We start from the raw sequence: 17065 nt of genomic DNA on the forward strand, positions 1-17065 counted from the left end.
TTACACCTGGGGCAACTTTAAAGCAGGCTCAACTTGCCTGACTGCACAGTTCACTTGGCCTAGGCCCCTCAAACTCAACTCTGGACCTCGCTGTGAAGCCAGTGCCACTGCATTTTTTAATTGTTCCTCTCTAATCAGGTACTGATTTAGACCTGGGACACCAGGTGGGTGCAATTAATTATCAGGTAGAACAGAAAACCAGCATGCTCCAGACCTCTTAAGAAGTTGAATAGCCCTACCCTAGGCAATTGGGCAACCCATAGCCCTTTCCACTCAGCCCATGTGTATGGGGTTGAAAATGGCAGATTTTGTTATTGATAAGCGCCTAAATTGGAATGCATTTGCTGTACAGGAACACGCTATACATGACGTCAGAGCTCAGGTTCTCGCTTCACAGCACTGGTAGGGGTTTTGACTGACAGCTGTTATAAACTTGAGCACCGTGCACAACAAGAAGATAACCCCATCCCTCCCGCTAATTGGGCTACTTTTGCACATGTGTTATTGTCTGAGTGAGGGAAATGCTTTAAATCGAGAGGAGTCGATGTGTTATGAAAGATGAGACATTGAGGATTATAATAAATACCGCTTTGATGTCATACAAACAAACCAAATGAGTCCAAATGTGCACTTTCCATATTTGAAAACTCATGTAACTTACAGTATCAAAGTTCATGATCTCTATGTTTGATCCACAGTTACTAAAATTACATGCATTATACCCTGAGTTGTCCTGAACAGAAGATTTGCCACGGAACACGCACTTGAATGCACTCATGACTCCATTTAATGCGCACCAAAATCTGTTTGTCTGAACAGTCTGAGAACGAAAGTGAACATTTCAGCTGTTCTGGGAACGTTCGTTTTTAGTTTGCAGGGAGGTTCTCAGAATGTTTTATTATGGTTCCCTAAAAGTTGCCCTGGGAGGTTTTGTTGACGTTCTGAGAATGGACATTATAGGTTATTCGAAGGTAATTAATTAACATTCTGAGAACATGTTTCAATACGATTTGTAATATTACTGCTAGCTTAGTGTGCGTTAACTGTTTTGAACGCCAAGCACAGATAGGACACATGGAAATTAATTAGCTTAGGCATTAATCATGCAAACATTGTGGCATCTTCTGTTCTCTATCAGAGTATTTGAGCGGAGTTGAGTGCTAAAAACCTCTCCTTGCTCACATGAAAAAAAACTGCCGTTCCATATTCGCTCCAATCATTAAAATCACAATTTAACCAACACCCATCTATTTTTGTGACTACCTGGACCTACCATTTGGTTTTGAAGTATTTAAACCAAACCATATGATTTTAAGAAAAGTATTTTAGTAAACAACATGAAAAAGTGACTGTTAGAAGCGCTCATCATTTCAAAGAGGCTACGTGTAGTATTAAACAGCATATAAACACTCTAAATACGTCAGGAGCCAGACAGGAATTATTTCTATATTATTAACCTTTATTTACATTATTTCAAGGCTATAGCCTACAAATAAATAAATTGTGAAGCATTTGCGAGTGTGACACACTGCCACTGCCACCTCTGTGTCCAATCGGATTCACTGAAATCGCAGGTCAGGCATGGCGCACGTCTATAGGAAGCAGAGCGCACATTCCATTTTCCTACGGTATTATTTTAGCAAACGGAAAATAACTCACTCCCGATAGACACAAGCAAAAACTTGTTACAGAAATGTTGTAGCAACATGCACCTAAACATTAGCTATCTGACATGCTGTATCAGTCTGAGCAACTGTAGGCCTCTTTGTGCCCGTGTCCAATCTGGCCAGGGGAAACCAAACCGTAACGTTGTGTATTTGTAGCCAAAGCCAATATATCTGTGTTAAGAGAAAATGTGAATGTAATCAAATTTGGTTTATATTCAAACTTCTTTAATCCAAAATTCATCAAATCAATAAATAGTGATGACATAGGCTAGACTGTGTTAATGCACCTGTAACTTTTAATTACAGATGTATATAGGCCTACACAGGGATGGAATTTAAGGATTTGGGGCACTGGCCATTTCCATCCATGGGCCTACATGATGCAACCCTGCATAAAGTAAGCTCAGCCCTGTTAGTTATATTGTCTAATCACAGTTGTCTCTGTGTAACGAAATCCCCCCTGTTAGTCTAGTTTTAAAATATAATTCATATGAGTAAGTACAAGGTTTTACTATAACTACTGCTGTACACACATTTTCTATTCATATACTGTCCATCATGTCTATATTCCGGACTCTGATATTGCTTGTTCTGATCATTTGTACTTTTTTTTACTTTTTCGATTATGTGTGTATTGTTTTTTAATTACTAGATATTACGGCATTTTTGGAGCTAGAAAACACAAGCATTTTGCTGCATCAGCGATGACATCTTCAAGTCGGTGTAGGCAGTGCTTAATTTGAGCCGGATCCTCCCGGAACATGATCCGGCATCTCTCCGTTGTGGACTGTTTCGTTCCGGAACCTATTTGTCCGGATCCCTACCTCTCCTGGCATGAAAAGTAATTGTCGCTATTTGCAATGTAAAAATTATAATAAAAGCGATCAAAGTTCATTCGAGTTGCCTTTTCTTTAATTAGATTTTCAGCCTGGCCCTGATATTCTGAGTTTATTCGGGTTGGGCCTATGGTTTGTGTAACATATGTTTGAGACCAACGCTTGGCCATGACTGTGTGAGTAGCGCCCTGTACAGTGGGGAAAAAAAGTATTTAGTCAGCCACCAATTGTGCAAGTTCTCCCACTTAAAAAGATGAGAGAGCCCTGTAATTTTCATCATAGGTACACGTCAACTATGACAGACAAAATGAGAAAAAAATATCCAGAAAATGTAGGATTTTTAATGAATTTATTTGCAAATTATGGTGGAAAATAAGTATTTGGTCAATAACAAAAGTTTCTCAATACTTTGTTATATACCCTTTGTTGGCAATGACACAGGTCAAACGTTTTCTGTAAGTCTTCACAAGGTTTTCACACACTGTTGCTGGTATTTTGGCCCATTCCTCCATGCAGATCTCCTCTAGAGCAGTGATGTTTTGGGGCTGTCGCTGGGCAACACGGACTTTCAACTCCCTCCAAAGATTTTCTATGGGGTTGAGATCTGGAGACTGGCTAAGCCACTCCAGGACCTTGAAATGCTTCTTACGAAAGCACTCCTTCGTTGCCCGGGCGGTGTGTTTGGGATCATTGTCATGCTGAAAGACCCAGCCACGTTTCATCTTCAATGCCCTTGCTGATGGAAGGAGGTTTTCACTCAAAATCTCACGATACATGGCCCCATTCATTCTTTCCTTTACACGGATCAGTCGTCCTGGTCCCTTTGCAGAAAAACAGCCCCAAAGCATGATGTTTCCACCCCCATGCTTCACAGTAGGTATGGTGTTCTTTGGATGCAACTCAGCATTCTTTGTCCTCCAAACACGACGAGTTGAGTTTTTACCAAAAAGTTCTATTTTGGTTTCATCTGACCATATGACATTCTCCCAATCCTCTTCTGGATCATCCAAATGCACTCTAGCAAACTTCAGACGGGCCTGGACGTGTACAGGCTTAAGCAGGGGGACACGTCTGGCACTGCAGGATTTGAGTCCCTGGCGGCGTAGTGTGTTACTGATGGTGGGCTTTGTTACTTTGGTCCCAGCTCTCTGCAGATCATTCACTAGGTCCCCCCCGTGTGGTTCTGGGATTTTTGCTCACCGTTCTTGTGATCATTTTGACCCCACGGGGTGAGATCTTGCGTGGAGCCCCAGATCAAGGGAGATTATCAGTGGTCTTGTGTGTCTTCCATTTCCTAATAATTGCTCCCACAGTTGATTTCTTCAAACCAAGCTGCTTACCTATTGCAGATTCAGTCTTCCCAGCCTGGTGCAGGTCTACAATTTTGTTTCTGGTGTCCTTTGACAGCTCTTTGGTCTTGGCCATAGTGGAGTTTGGAGTGTGACTGTTTGAGGTTGTGGACAGGTGTCTTTTATACTGATAACAAGTTCAAACAGGTGCCATTAATACAGGTAACGAGTGGAGGACAGAGGAGCCTCTTAAAGAAGAAGTTACAGGTCTGTGAGAGCCAGAAATCTTGCTTGTTTGTAGGTGACCAAATACTTATTTTCCACCATAATTTGCAAATAAATTCATTAAAAATCCTACAATGTGATTTTCTGGATTTTCTTTTCTCAATTTGTCTGTCATAGTTGACGTGTACCTATGATGAAAATTACAGGCCTCTCTCATCTTTTTAAGTGGGAGAACTTGCACAATTGGTGGCTGACTAAATACTTTTTTTCCCCCACTGTATATCTCACAGAACTAGAATAAGATTCACTTTCTATGATCTCTCTCCCTCTCTCTGCTCTGATAGACATGAGCCTGAAACTCTCATCTCTCCAGCGTTGCACTTCATCATTTATTTCCTTATAGAATCCTAGACACGCGAAGGGTTCTGGAGGAGCTGCAGCACCCCTGATACATTCCAATACACTTGCCAAAGTTATATAATTACTGCTGTCTGTTCAGAAAGAAATGAAATAATTCTGAATAGCCTACTACACCATGAAAATACCTATTTTTTATTGCCTAGCTGTGGATTGTGTTTAGCCCAAAACCAAGGCATAGCCTAGAGTCGTAAACGCGCGGCAAATCTGACACAGCATGCAGACAAAACAGGCCTTTCACAATATTTAAAAAGCAATCGCATGAAAACATAGGTTGGAAACAATATGTCTCCTGCTGAAAAGAGAAGACTCTAATATGTCTGCTGTAGGTTAACAAAATATTTGATAAACTTCCAAATATAGTTTTACACAGTAAAACAACAGAGATAGGCTTTTGGCACGAACGCATCTGCCATCACCAGCGAATGATCTGCGCATGATTGGGTGAGTCAGTAAAACTGGATATCATTTTTAGGATGATAATTTCCTCCTCATAGTGTAGCCTACAATATGTCTCCACACACCTAGGCCTATGCTATTGATGGATTCAAGGTCGTTTTTATTGATCTCAGATTCTCAGTTTGTCAGTGTCAAAGTAGCCTGTCATTTCAATAATTTGTGCGGTATTAAAAAATATTCTGCCAAAGTGTCCAGTCATGTAAAATGATGTAGAATTGCATGAAATGCGTTTATAAAAGGCCACATTTTCCCTTGACCCAAGGCTACTAAAATTTTCCCCATGTGTGCATCTTCTGTAAGTGCCTCTACTCTACTGCTCTATGCCACTACGTAAATGCTATGATATGCGCGCAATGCTTTATTATAAAGGATATTTCTTTCCCCTCATGCGTTCCGGTACCTCAGCGCTCCCCAGGTCACCCTCCTCTCGCGCTCACTTTTTGTTCCGGCACCTCCCAATTTACAAATTAAGCGTTGGGTGTACTCGACCAATAAACTTTGATTTGATTTGAAGGTTGCTGCATTTTGACAGGGTTTTCATCCTCCCTATAGGGCCAGGAGTTTTTCCAGGAGTTTAAATCTATGTGATCTGATTAGAAAAACTCTGTTCTCATCATAGCCCATATAAAACCATTCTGCAACCGATTAATCAATATGTCATCATACCCTACACAGAGAGATTGACTTTAAGGTCAGAAAGGGACTTTCCCATCGGACAAGTCAGCAGTATGTTATGGTTGCCGAAGATTATGGTAATTTACCCGAAAATGTGAGTGAAGTCTCAGAGAGGTTAGGGAGTAGTTTGGCCAAAGAGGAACTCATACCTTTTAACCCAATTCAGCCTCCATATGGAGCATTTACCACTGAATATGATTGAAGGAATGACCCCATCTAATGGAGGAATAACAGACATGGTCCATCTTTGAATCTGTCCTATTATGGTCTCTGTGAGAGCACTGGCAGCACCATTGAGGCCAACTCCATTTTGAAGTAGTCAGTTTTCTTCTTCTACTACTTCTATGAGTTGGCAAACAAACTGAAAGGGTGCATACTGCCACCTGGAGTGTGTTGTTTGAACAGGTATATAGCCAAGGTGGCCAATTTACTGCCACCTTCAGTTATGGAATATTTGCTCACAACTTTAATTCATTGGCTGATCCCTCCTGATGACCTGATTGGAATTATGTGATCCTTCCTTAACCCATAGGAAGTCCCACACACCCAGTAGACTTCTTCAAAATGGTGACAGTCCTCAATGGCGCTGGCCATGGTAAAACAGGCTTTGGGCACTAGAGTCCTCTAGCTATCTCTATGGGAAGCACTAGCCATCATCTGGGGGGAAAAAACATAATCCACACCCCTGTATGTTAAAATGCCTTTATTCAAGTGCAAGCATAGATGTTATAGTTTTTGCTTAATACTTGCTTTCAGCAAATCAACAAAAGGTTATAATCAAATCAATCACATATTTCCAAAACTACAGTACCATAATTTCAAACTATTGTATAGAAAAAAATAAGCAATTGATTGGCAACAGGGACATCATTATTTGATTTTTGGATGTGTGTTAGGAACATTGTTGCATCTGTGCCAGGCAGTGCTATCAAATGTATTCTGGTCTCACCACGAACCGAAAGTCATACTGGCCTTTAGGACAGGGGTAGGACAGGGCCAGACTGATGTTAGTAGGGATCTGGGCCAAGTTGTTCTTGAAGTCCTGTACGTGAAAGACATACCTGCCCTCGCATGTTAGGAGCAGTCGGTTGCTGAAGCGAACACTGTTGGTCTGGTTTTGGTGTCTAAGGCTGCTTTGGAGAGAGAGGCTGGCAGTGGGGAAGGAAATACACCTAGAACATTCTCGTTGGTTCTTAAAGACTCTTGCTGACCAACTGAGGGGGTTGGTGCCTTTGGTCTGGTAAATCACACTATTGTGGTTTGGTGTGGTGAATGACTTGCCATAATCTGTGGCTGGAGTGGGGTAATAATTTTGGTAGTGGCTGTAGCGCCTGTTATAATCATATCGAATATCTTGGCGTGGTGGCTCCTTGTTGGTTGAGTTGATGGTGAAGCTCCATGGCTCAGCAGTGTAGATCCTGGGATAGTAATCGTGCTCTTCTTCACTCTCGCTGCTTTTGTGCTTCCTCAGAGTTTCGAACGACAAGGCGTTGAACTGGAAGCCTCTGAGCATGCTGACACGATAGAGCTTCTCGTGGCTCCTGTAGAGCTCCGAGGTAAACTGCAGGTTGTAGAGCTTCTCAGTGGGGATCATCGGGAAGCGGATGTGGCCTAACAGGGCCACCTGGCTCTTGGTGCCAGTCGAGTCACCCTTCTCTATGATCCAACTCTCCAGCGCTTGCAGGAGGAACCCCTCGTCCGGTATCACTAGGTCAGAGCGTGCCAAGAGGGCCATCAGGAAGTCTGTGGAGAGGTCATTCCAGGCCGGGGAGTTGATCAGAGCCTCGCAGTTCCAGGCCAGGTACTGGAGGCAGTTCTCCTTAAGCAGCAGGTCCCCGGTCTGGACAGAGTACTGGTACAGAGAGGCCTGGGTGTGGAAGGAGGGGTCCTCAGGGAGGAGTACAGTGAAGAGCCTGCCGGTGTCCTGCATCAGCCGTTTCACCCCGAACTTTGAGGCCAGCTTGTGGAGGCACTGGGCGGAGGAGACGGTCACGTCGATCTTGCGGGTGTAAAGGTACCTAGAGAACCAGAGCAAGGACATTTAAATAAATTAACTTTTATTCAAAAAAATTTAGGAGATATCATAGCTAAAAAGGACATTCAGCCAGTGGTGTTGGATAGAGAGAAACTGTGCTTTAAGTAAGGCACAATCACCCTGGATCTACACAATTGATGCAACGAGACATGGATTCATCTTTACAGTCTACTTTTGAGGTCTAAAATTCTCTGACACATTTGGATTTTGGGTTGTACGGTGCGGTAAATTCTGCATTTTACAACTTCATGTTGGATGAAATTAGTCTATGGGCCAGGACAAATTGTAATCCATGGTTAGGTTTTCTTTAAAACAGCCAGTACAAACTTCAGCTTACTTTAGCCACCGCTACCAACTGAGCTACATCCCTGCCGGCCATTCCCTCCCCTACCCTGGACGACGCTGGGCCAATTGTGCGCCGCCCCATGGGTCTCCCGGTCGCGGCCGGCTACGACAGAGCTTCCCCTTTAAGACATACAGTGAGGGAAAAAAGTATTTGATCCCCTGCTGATTTTGTACGTTTGCCCACTGACAAATAAATGATCAGTCTATAATTTTAATGGTAGGTTTATTTGAACAGTGAGAGACAGAATAACAACCAAAAAAATCCAGAAAAACGCATGTCAAAAATGTTATACATTGATTTGCATTTTAATGAGGGAAATAAGTATTTGACCCCCTCTCAATCAGAAAGATTTCTGGCTCCCAGGTGTCTTTTATACAGGTAACGAGCTGAGATTAGGAGCACACTCTTAAAGGGAGTGCTCCTAATCTCAGCTTGTTACCTGTATAAAAGACACCTGTCCACAGAAGCAATCAATCAATCAGATTCCAAACTCTCTACAATGGCCAAGACCAAAGAGCTCTCCAAGGATGTCAGGGACAAGACTGTAGACCTACACAAGGCTGGAATGGGCTACAAGACCATCGCCAAGCAGCTTGGTGAGAAGGTGACAACAGTTGGTGCGATTATTCGCAAATGGAAGAAACACAAAAGAACTGTCAATCTCCCTCGGCCTGGGGCTCCATGCAAGATCTCACCTCGTGGAGTTGCAATGATCATGAGAACGGTGAGGAATCAGCCCAGAACTACACGGGAGGATCTTGTCAATGATCTCAAGGCAGCTGGGACCATAGTCACCAAGAAAACAATTGGTAACACACTACGCCGTGAAGGACTGAAATCCTGCAGCGCCCGCAAGGTCCCCCTGCTCAAGAAAGCACATATACATGCCCGTCTGAAGTTTGCCAATGAACATCTGAATGATTCAGAGGAGAACTGGGTGAAAGTGTTGTGGTCAGATGAGACCAAAATCGAGCTCTTTGGCATCAACTCAACTCGCCGTGTTTGGAGGAGGAGGAATGCTGCCTATGACCCCAAGAACACCATCCCCACCGTCAAACATGGAGGTGGAAACATTATGCTTTGGGGGTGTTTTTCTGCTAAGGGGACAGGACAACTTCACCGCATCAAAGGGACCATGGACAGGGCCATGTACCGTCAAATCTTGGGTGAGAACCTCCTTCCCTCAGCCAGGGCATTGAAAATGGGTTGTGGATGGGTATTCCAGCATGACAATGACCCAAAACACACGGCCAAGGCAACAAAGGAGTGGCTCAAGAAGAAGCACATTAAGGTCCTGGAGTGGCCTAGCCAGTCTCCAGACCTTAATCCCATAGCAAATCTGTGGAGGGAGCTGAAGGTTCGAGTTGCCAAACGTCAGGCTCGAAACCTTAATGACTTGGAGAAGATCTGCAAAGAGGAGTGGGACAAAATCCCTCCTGAGATGTGTGCAAACCTGGTGGCCAACTACAAGAAACGTCTGACCACTGTGATTGCCAACAAGGGTTTTGCCACCAAGTACTAAGTCATATTTTGCAGAGGGGTCAAATACTTATTTCCCTCATTAAAATGCAAATAAATTTATAATATTTTTGACATGCGTTTTTCTGGATTTTTTTGTTGTTATTCTGTCTCTCACTGTTCAAATAAACCTACCATTAAAATTATAGACTGATCATTTCTTTGTCAGTGGGCAAACGTACAAAATCAGCAGGGGATCAAATACTTTTTTCCCTCACTGTACAACATTCTTGTGTATGTATTTAATCCAATAAACATACAGTATATCTAAATAGCACCTGTTAAGGTTCATAGACTAGTACCTGATGAAGCTGGTGACATGGGGGCTGCAGGCTTGGCTAATCTCTACGGAGAGGCTACTGGACCCATTGGTGATGTTGAAGTGTGGGTAGAGAGAGAGGATCAGTTTGTGGGTGCAGATGTTCCTTTCCTCCACCTCTAACTTCCCCTCCCCGTCTCTGTTCCCTGTGGGGCTCTGGAATGCGATGATGATGTCACAGTCATCCCCACGGTCAAACAACTCGCCCAGGTCATCTGACAGGCCCAGACTGTGGTCCAGGAAATGGGCTGTGTCACTGGTCAAATCTGTGCCTGTACAGTATGAGGAATGCACATGATTAGGACTGTACATGATTAGTAGGAATATGTAGGGCTGATAGTGTGTCTTTTAGTTTCAGTGAAGTTAGGAACATGTATTAATTCATTAATTCATCCCTTTATTTAACCAGGAAAATAACCTTGTGTAGTTTTTATGGGTTAAAATGTATGTTTCTTCCCTAACCTTGGTCAAACAGAGTCTGCAGACACACTGTGTCACGCCCTGACTCTGAGGACTTGTATTTGTTGAGTCAGGGTGTGTATTTTCTGTGTTGTGTTTGCTATGTCGATGTTCTATGTTTAAGATCTAGAATGTGTAGATCTATGTTGGCCTGTGTGGTTCCCAATCAGAGGCAGCTGTTGCTCGTTGTCTCTGATTGGGGACCATACTTAGGCAGCCTGTTGGCACCAGTTAGTGGTGGGATCTTGTTCCGTGTAAGGTATGTTGTGTGTATGCTACCTTGGACTTCACGTTTCGGTTGTTGTTTTGTCGTGGTGTTTATTCGTTAAATAAACATGTATGCTTATCACGCTGCGCCTTGGTCCTTCTCGTTCGTAAACGATCGTGACAGAAGATCCCACCAAAATAGGACCAAGCAGCGTGTTCAGGAGCAAACGCCGGGAATTAAACAGGAGGTTACGTTAGTAGATGTCCTCCTCGGTTGGGGGAGAATCACGGAGGAGGAGGCCGTCCGCTACCGGAAGGCGATGAAGGAGGATGCCCAGGTAGGAGAGGAGAAACGGCGCCAACAGTGCCGACGACGGAGACCCGAGAGGCAACCCCAATAATTTTTTTTGGGGGGGGGCACACGGTGTGTATGACGAGGCAGCAGGAGGCAGCGACAGGGCGGATCTGCAGGTTAGGAGAGGAGGCCACCAGGTTAAGGGGGCTATTGGTTCAGAGGGAGCAGAAGTTATTCGGTCAGAGGGAGGCGCTACAGGAGGCGATAAGGGAGAAGGAGAGTGTAGAGGCACGGCGAGAGGAGCTGGTTAGGCAGCAGAAGGAGCGGGGGTTTATAAAGGAACCCAGTCCCGCTCCTCGCACCAAGAAAGTGGTGCGTGTCGCCAGTCCGGTCCGTTCCTGCTCCCCGCATTAAGTCAGTGGTGCGTGTTCCCAGTACGGCCCGACCCGTTCCTGCTCCCCGCACTAAGCCAGTGGTGTGTGTTCCCAGTACGGTCCGGCCCGTTCCTGCTCCTCGCATCAAGCCAGTGGTGCGCGTCGCCAGCCCGGTCCGGCCTGTTCCTGCCCCTCGCACCAAGCCTGTGGTGCGCGTCGCCAGCCCGGTCCGGCCTTTTCCTGTCCCTCGCAATAAGCCAGTGGTGCGCGTCGCCAGCCCGGCCCGGCCTGTTCCTGACCCTCGCACCAAACCAGTGGTGCGCGTCGCCAGCCCGGTCCGGCCTGTTCCTGCCCCTCGCACCAAGCCTGTGGTGCGCGTCGCCAGCCCGGCCCGGCCTGTTCCTGCCCCTTGCACCAAACCAGTGGTGCGCGTCGCCAGCCCGGCCCGGCCTGTTCCTGCCCCTCGCACCAAGCCTGTGGTGCGCGTCGCCAGCCCGGCCCGGCCTGTTCCTGCCCCTCGCACCAAGCCAGTGGTGCGCGTCGCCAGTCCGGTACGGCCCGTTCCTGCTCCCCGCACCAAGCCAGTGGTGCGCGTCGCCAGTCCGGTACGGCCCGTTCCTGCTCCCCGCACCAAGCCAGTGGTGCGTGTGTCCAGTCCGGCACGGCCCGTGCCTGTTTCACCGGTGCCTGGTACGGCACCGGTCAGCTGCTCCACTCCGGAGCCAGAGCAATCCGCTCCACCAGGGTCCGGTCCAACTCCGGTCAGCGGATCCACTCCGGAGCCAGAGCAATCCGCTCCACCGGGGTCTAGTCCAGCTCCGGTCAACCGCTCCACTCCGGAGCCAGAGCAGTCCGCTCCACCGGTGCCTGATCCACCGGTGCCTGATTCACTCCGGAGCCAGAGCAGTTTGATCCACCGTCGTCGGGTCCAGCTCCAGTCAGCGGTTCCAGTCCAGACCCAGACGTCAGCCCCTCTGCAGGTTCGGGGTCTCCCACACCAGGGTCCAGACAGGGCTTGGTACGTCGTGGGAGGAAGGAGAGGGGAAGCAGCGCGCCGAGGTCCAGACCAGACCAGGGGCGCAACAGGGAGGTGAAGAGTAAGTGGTGGTCACGCCCGGAGCCGGATCCGCCTCCGAGGCGGAATGCCCACCCGGCCCCTACCCTGTTATGTTTATGTGGCGCGGTCGGAGTCCGCACCTTTGGGGGGGGGGGGTACTGTCACGCCCTGACTCTGAGGACTTGTATTTGTTGAGTCAGGGTGTGTATTTTCTGTGTTGTGTTTGCTATGTCGATGTTCTATGTTTAAGATCTAGAATGTGTAGATCTATGTTGGCTTGTGTGGTTCCCAATCAGAGGCAGCTGTTGCTCGTTGTCTCTGATTGGGGACCATACTTAGGCAGCCTGTTGGCACCAGTTAGTGGTGGGATCTTGTTCCGTGTAAGGTATGTTGTGTGTATGCTACCTTGGACTTCACGTTTCGTTTGTTGTTTTGTCGTGGTGTTTATTCGTTAAATAAACATGTATGCTTATCACGCTGCGCCTTGGTCCTTCTCGTTCGTAAACGATCGTGACACACTGGGTGAATCTCAAATGTATTTTCCTCAATTCCTTGCATCCTCTTAACTCACCTCCTAAAAACATTTCTGCCGTTTTGAGAAGGAGGCGTGGAGACTTTTCAGAAGGAGACGAGGAGCTAGGAGCAAAGGAATCAGGGAAAAGTGTAGTACCTCTCTCACAAACGACCCCTGCGTCCTCCTTGTGGGAACAGTCGGTCAACGCCCAGCCCTTGAAAGGACAGCTGGACAGGGACTTCTCGGTTCCTTTGCAGTTCATATCATCCAACCAGATTGAACCCGATCCTTGGATACACAAAACAGAGGATAAACAAAGAGAAAGCAAAATCATGTGCAGAAATATGCAAAATATTATATTGTGGTGTATAAAATTATGTTAGTTGACTCTTTCTGCTGGTGCTGCCTGCCATTCCCACAAATCACTGCCTATTTGAACTTGCTCCCTCCAAGAATCCCAAATTCCTTGTCGTCATATTGCTAACGCTTATTCAATCCTCTCATATTTTTACAAAAGTCCCTAGGGGGTAGGGGTTGCTGAGGTTTGATTTGGGATTCAGAGTTATTGACAATGCTACTAATACTTATATTTTTCCACTGCCTCCTTTTGGCAAACTCATGCAAGGAGTCATATTCATCAGGCAAACTGTAGCAAAAGGTTTCAAATTGTTGTGCTGACAGAAAATGAAAAGGAGCGTTCCTTATTGCACAAGATCTGATAGTACCTCCCCATTTCACTCTGTTTCATTCTTCCATTTTGTGCCTTGTGAATACGACCCAGGTAGTCCCTCCCTGTTTCAGTCCATTTTCTTCCATTTGGTGCCTAATGAACATGACCCTTTTTAAGATACTCACCCTCTCCATAAGTCCCTCCAGTGACAGCAGATATAACGCCAGGGAACTTCAGCTGACGACACACCACCTGAGCCTCGGCCAGGTCCCAGCCATCGTCACAGACGGTCCCCCATTTCCCCTCGTGGTACACCTCCACTCGACCCTCTGAGTCCTGTTTACCCGCCACCAGCCTCACCTCACCCTCCTGTGGGGGCTCTGTCGAGGACTTACCTGTGAGCACAGAGAGGGTGAGGATTTTAAGTTAGTCAGTTTAAAAATTGGACTGATGAGCTATAACCAACCACAGATTTATGCAACTATGCTGTTTGCTTACATTTCTATTAGACTACAGTACAAAGCATGAACCAACTTGTTTGTGTTTTGCAAACAGGAACTTGAGGAGTACACTACATGATTGGCCTATTCCTGATTCATTGGAAAGTCTGCTATTAAAACATCATGTCATTGTCATTCACAAACTAACATTACTTAATTGTGATAGGGGAATATCAGATTTCATTGTGCCTTTGGCTAACTGAACTTATCCTGGTCCCAGATCTGTTTGTGCTGTATGGCCATGGCCTTTGGCATGCCAATGACTGTAGGAGTTGACAACACAGTACAAACCAGGCTAAATTGAACTCACTGAATAGATTCCATGTTGCAGAGTCTAGTCCAGGGACATGGAGAAGCAACAGCAGCCACAGAGTGATTCCACGCTTCTGCATTTTCACCAGCCAGCTTGGGAAATTGACAAACAGATAAGCAATAGAAAAAGAGGGAAATGGAAGAGGAATCATACAGTCCAGTTTTTGCCTTATGGTATAAACCATATTAAATAGGCTATACAGAACTTTTGCCTCTGGGGGTGCTCTTGAGGCAACATGGGTCCCCTAATTATAGCTCAGACACACCGGTAGGATTGTAAAACGTTTGCCGACAGTGGTGGGAAAAAGCATGCAATTTTCATCCTTTAGTAAAAGTAAAGATACCTTAATAGAAAATGACTCAAGTAAAAGTGAAAGTCACACAGTAAAATACTACTTTAGTAAAAGTATAAAAGTATTTGGTTTTAAATATACTTAAATATCAAAAGTAAATGTAATTGCTAAAATATACTTAAGTATCAAAAGTTAAAGTTAAAGTATAACTAATTTCAAATTCCTTATATAAAGCAAACCAGACGGCATCATTTTCTTGATTTTTAAATTGATGAATAGCCAAGGGGCATGCGCCAACACTCAGAGATCATTTACAAACAAAGCATGTGTTTAGTGAGTCCGCACGATCAGAGGCAGTAGGGATGACCAGGGATGTTCTCTTGATAAGTGTGTGAATTAGAAAATGTTCCTGTCCAGCTAAGCATTCAAAATGTAACAAGTACTTTTGGGTGTCACTGTAAATGTATGGAGTAAAATGTACATAATTTTCTTTAAGAATGTAGTGAAGTAAAAGTAAAAGTAGTCAAAATATAAAGTAAAGTACAGATACCCCAAAAAACGACTTATTTTTTACTTAAGTACTTTACATCACTGCCTGCCGACAGTACTTAGCACCTCTAAACAGAGTGTAGGCAGGCAGTTTATTTTGTGTTTACACAGCAAAGGCATAATGTTACCCATGTTGTCCAAAAAGTTGACTCAAGTTTGCCAAAAAGCACCTGGAAGCACAAGGATGATCATCAAGACTCTTGGAAGAATGTTCTATGGACAGATGATCCAAAAGTATAACTTTTTGGACGACATGGGTTCCATTATGCCTGCTGAAAACCAAACACTGCATTCCACATTAAGAACCTCATACCAACGGTCAAGCATGGTGGTGGTGGTGTGATGGTTTGGGGATGCTTTGCTGCCTCAGGACCTGGACGACTTGCCTTAATAGAAGGAACCATGAATTCTGCTCTGTATCAGTTTAATATACAGGAGAAGGTCAGGCCATCCGTCTGTGAGCTGAAGCTGAAGCACATCTGGGTCATGCAGCAAGACAATACTCCAAAACACACAATCAAGTCTACATGAAAATGGCTAAAATGCAACAAATGTGAAGTTTCGGAATGGCCTAGTCAACGTCCAGACCTAATCCCAATTGAGATGTTGTGGCAGGACTTGAAACGAGCAGTTCATGCTTGAAAGCCCACAATTGTCGCTGAGTTACAGCAGTTCTGCATGGAAGAGTGGGCCAAAATTCCTCCACAGTGACGTGAGAGACTGATCAACAACTACAGGAAGTGTTTGGTTGGATTCATTGCAGCTAAAGGTGGCACAACCAGTGGGGGAAATTACTTTTTCACACAGGGCCATTGGGTGTTGCATAACTTGGTTTATGAAATAAATGAAATAAGTATGTCATTGTTGTGTTGTTTGTACACTCAGGTTTCCTTTATCTAATACTAGGTTTTGGTTGAAGATCTGCTAACATTCAGAATCAGAAATATGCAAACGTATAGAAAATTAGAAAGGGGGCAAATACTTTTTCATGGCACTGTATATGGAGTGTGACTGGCTCATGACATTTAACCGTGGATGCCTCTTTTTCCTGTTTGTTGTCACTCCTGTGGCTCTCTGATTGGCTCAAAGTCAAGTTGTTGGACACTGACGAACATTGCGAAAGTTGTTTGATACTGACAAGCATTGCGATTCTACAAGTTGAAACGGCAGGTTCGTCGCTACCGGGTCAGTACGCAGTACGTACCGCGTTTGTTCTAGCAAGAGAAGGAACATCGGCAGTGCGATTCTCAGTGTGTTTCATGCTTAAATATGCCCACCTCACAACGTCCATTAGCAAAACCATTGGCATAAAGCTTTAATGTCTATATATTATACCATCTTCCCCAACAATAAGAACCACCATTAATCGTTTTAGCTGATGCAATTTTTTAAAAACTAAAATAGGAAAATGTTATTCTACACAAAAATACAAGTAATGCTGTATCTGCAAAAAATCTAATGCTTCACTTCAAATACCTGCATTCAGTAAGGCAACTGGATCATACAGTCTACAATGCACTGTGCTATTTCCACTCCATACATTGTATTGATAAGACATCATATTACATTTTGTTGATTTTTAACGGAGTCCATTTTCTATACATAAAGTAAATGTATGTGTACAAGACACAATCAAGTATATCTAATAGAATCAAACAGTATTGTTTATGCAGCACTGAGGACAATAGTTAATTTAGGCTTTTCCATAGATGACATTCTGATTCTCAAATGTCTTACCTCTTGTGTCTTGCTGTGTGCGTCGTGGTTCTTTTAAAACCCTTATGAAATTCCACTGCTTATATAGCCACAGGGGTGGAAGTATTTGCTAATGTAATGAAAACTGCACTTCCGCAAATGGATTCTCTATGTTTCGTTTCTTGTGAAATCACAGGGGGTCTGGTGAGCATTTATTGTCATGAATCTTGCCCTGGAGGCAGCTAGGCAGAGTGGGCACTAGCTTGCAAAGCCACAAAGTCATAAAATCAGATTTGAAACCTAACCCTAACCTTAAACCTAACCTTAACCTCACTGCTAACCATAATGCCTAAC

General features: G+C 44.8%; 1 protein-coding gene across 1 annotated transcript; it reads right to left on the minus strand.

Moving 5' to 3' along the window:
* Nucleotides 1–6256: 6256 nt before the first annotated feature.
* LOC311101692 (galectin-3-binding protein A-like) lies at nucleotides 6257–16858 on the minus strand. Its single transcript, XM_084142844.1, has 6 exons — nucleotides 16754–16858; nucleotides 14173–14267; nucleotides 13548–13757; nucleotides 12849–12980; nucleotides 9770–10058; nucleotides 6257–7586 (listed from the first exon to the last, which is right to left on the minus strand). Exons 2-6 carry the CDS (start codon nucleotides 14252–14254, stop codon nucleotides 6497–6499), a joined length of 1803 nt encoding a protein of 600 aa, XP_083998970.1. The 5' UTR covers nucleotides 14255–14267; nucleotides 16754–16858; the 3' UTR covers nucleotides 6257–6496.
* Nucleotides 16859–17065: the final 207 nt, after the last annotated feature.

This window comes from Coregonus lavaretus (assembly GCF_964263955.1).
Source record: "Coregonus lavaretus genome assembly, chromosome: 2".
NCBI classification, from domain to species: domain Eukaryota; kingdom Metazoa; phylum Chordata; class Actinopteri; order Salmoniformes; family Salmonidae; genus Coregonus; species Coregonus lavaretus.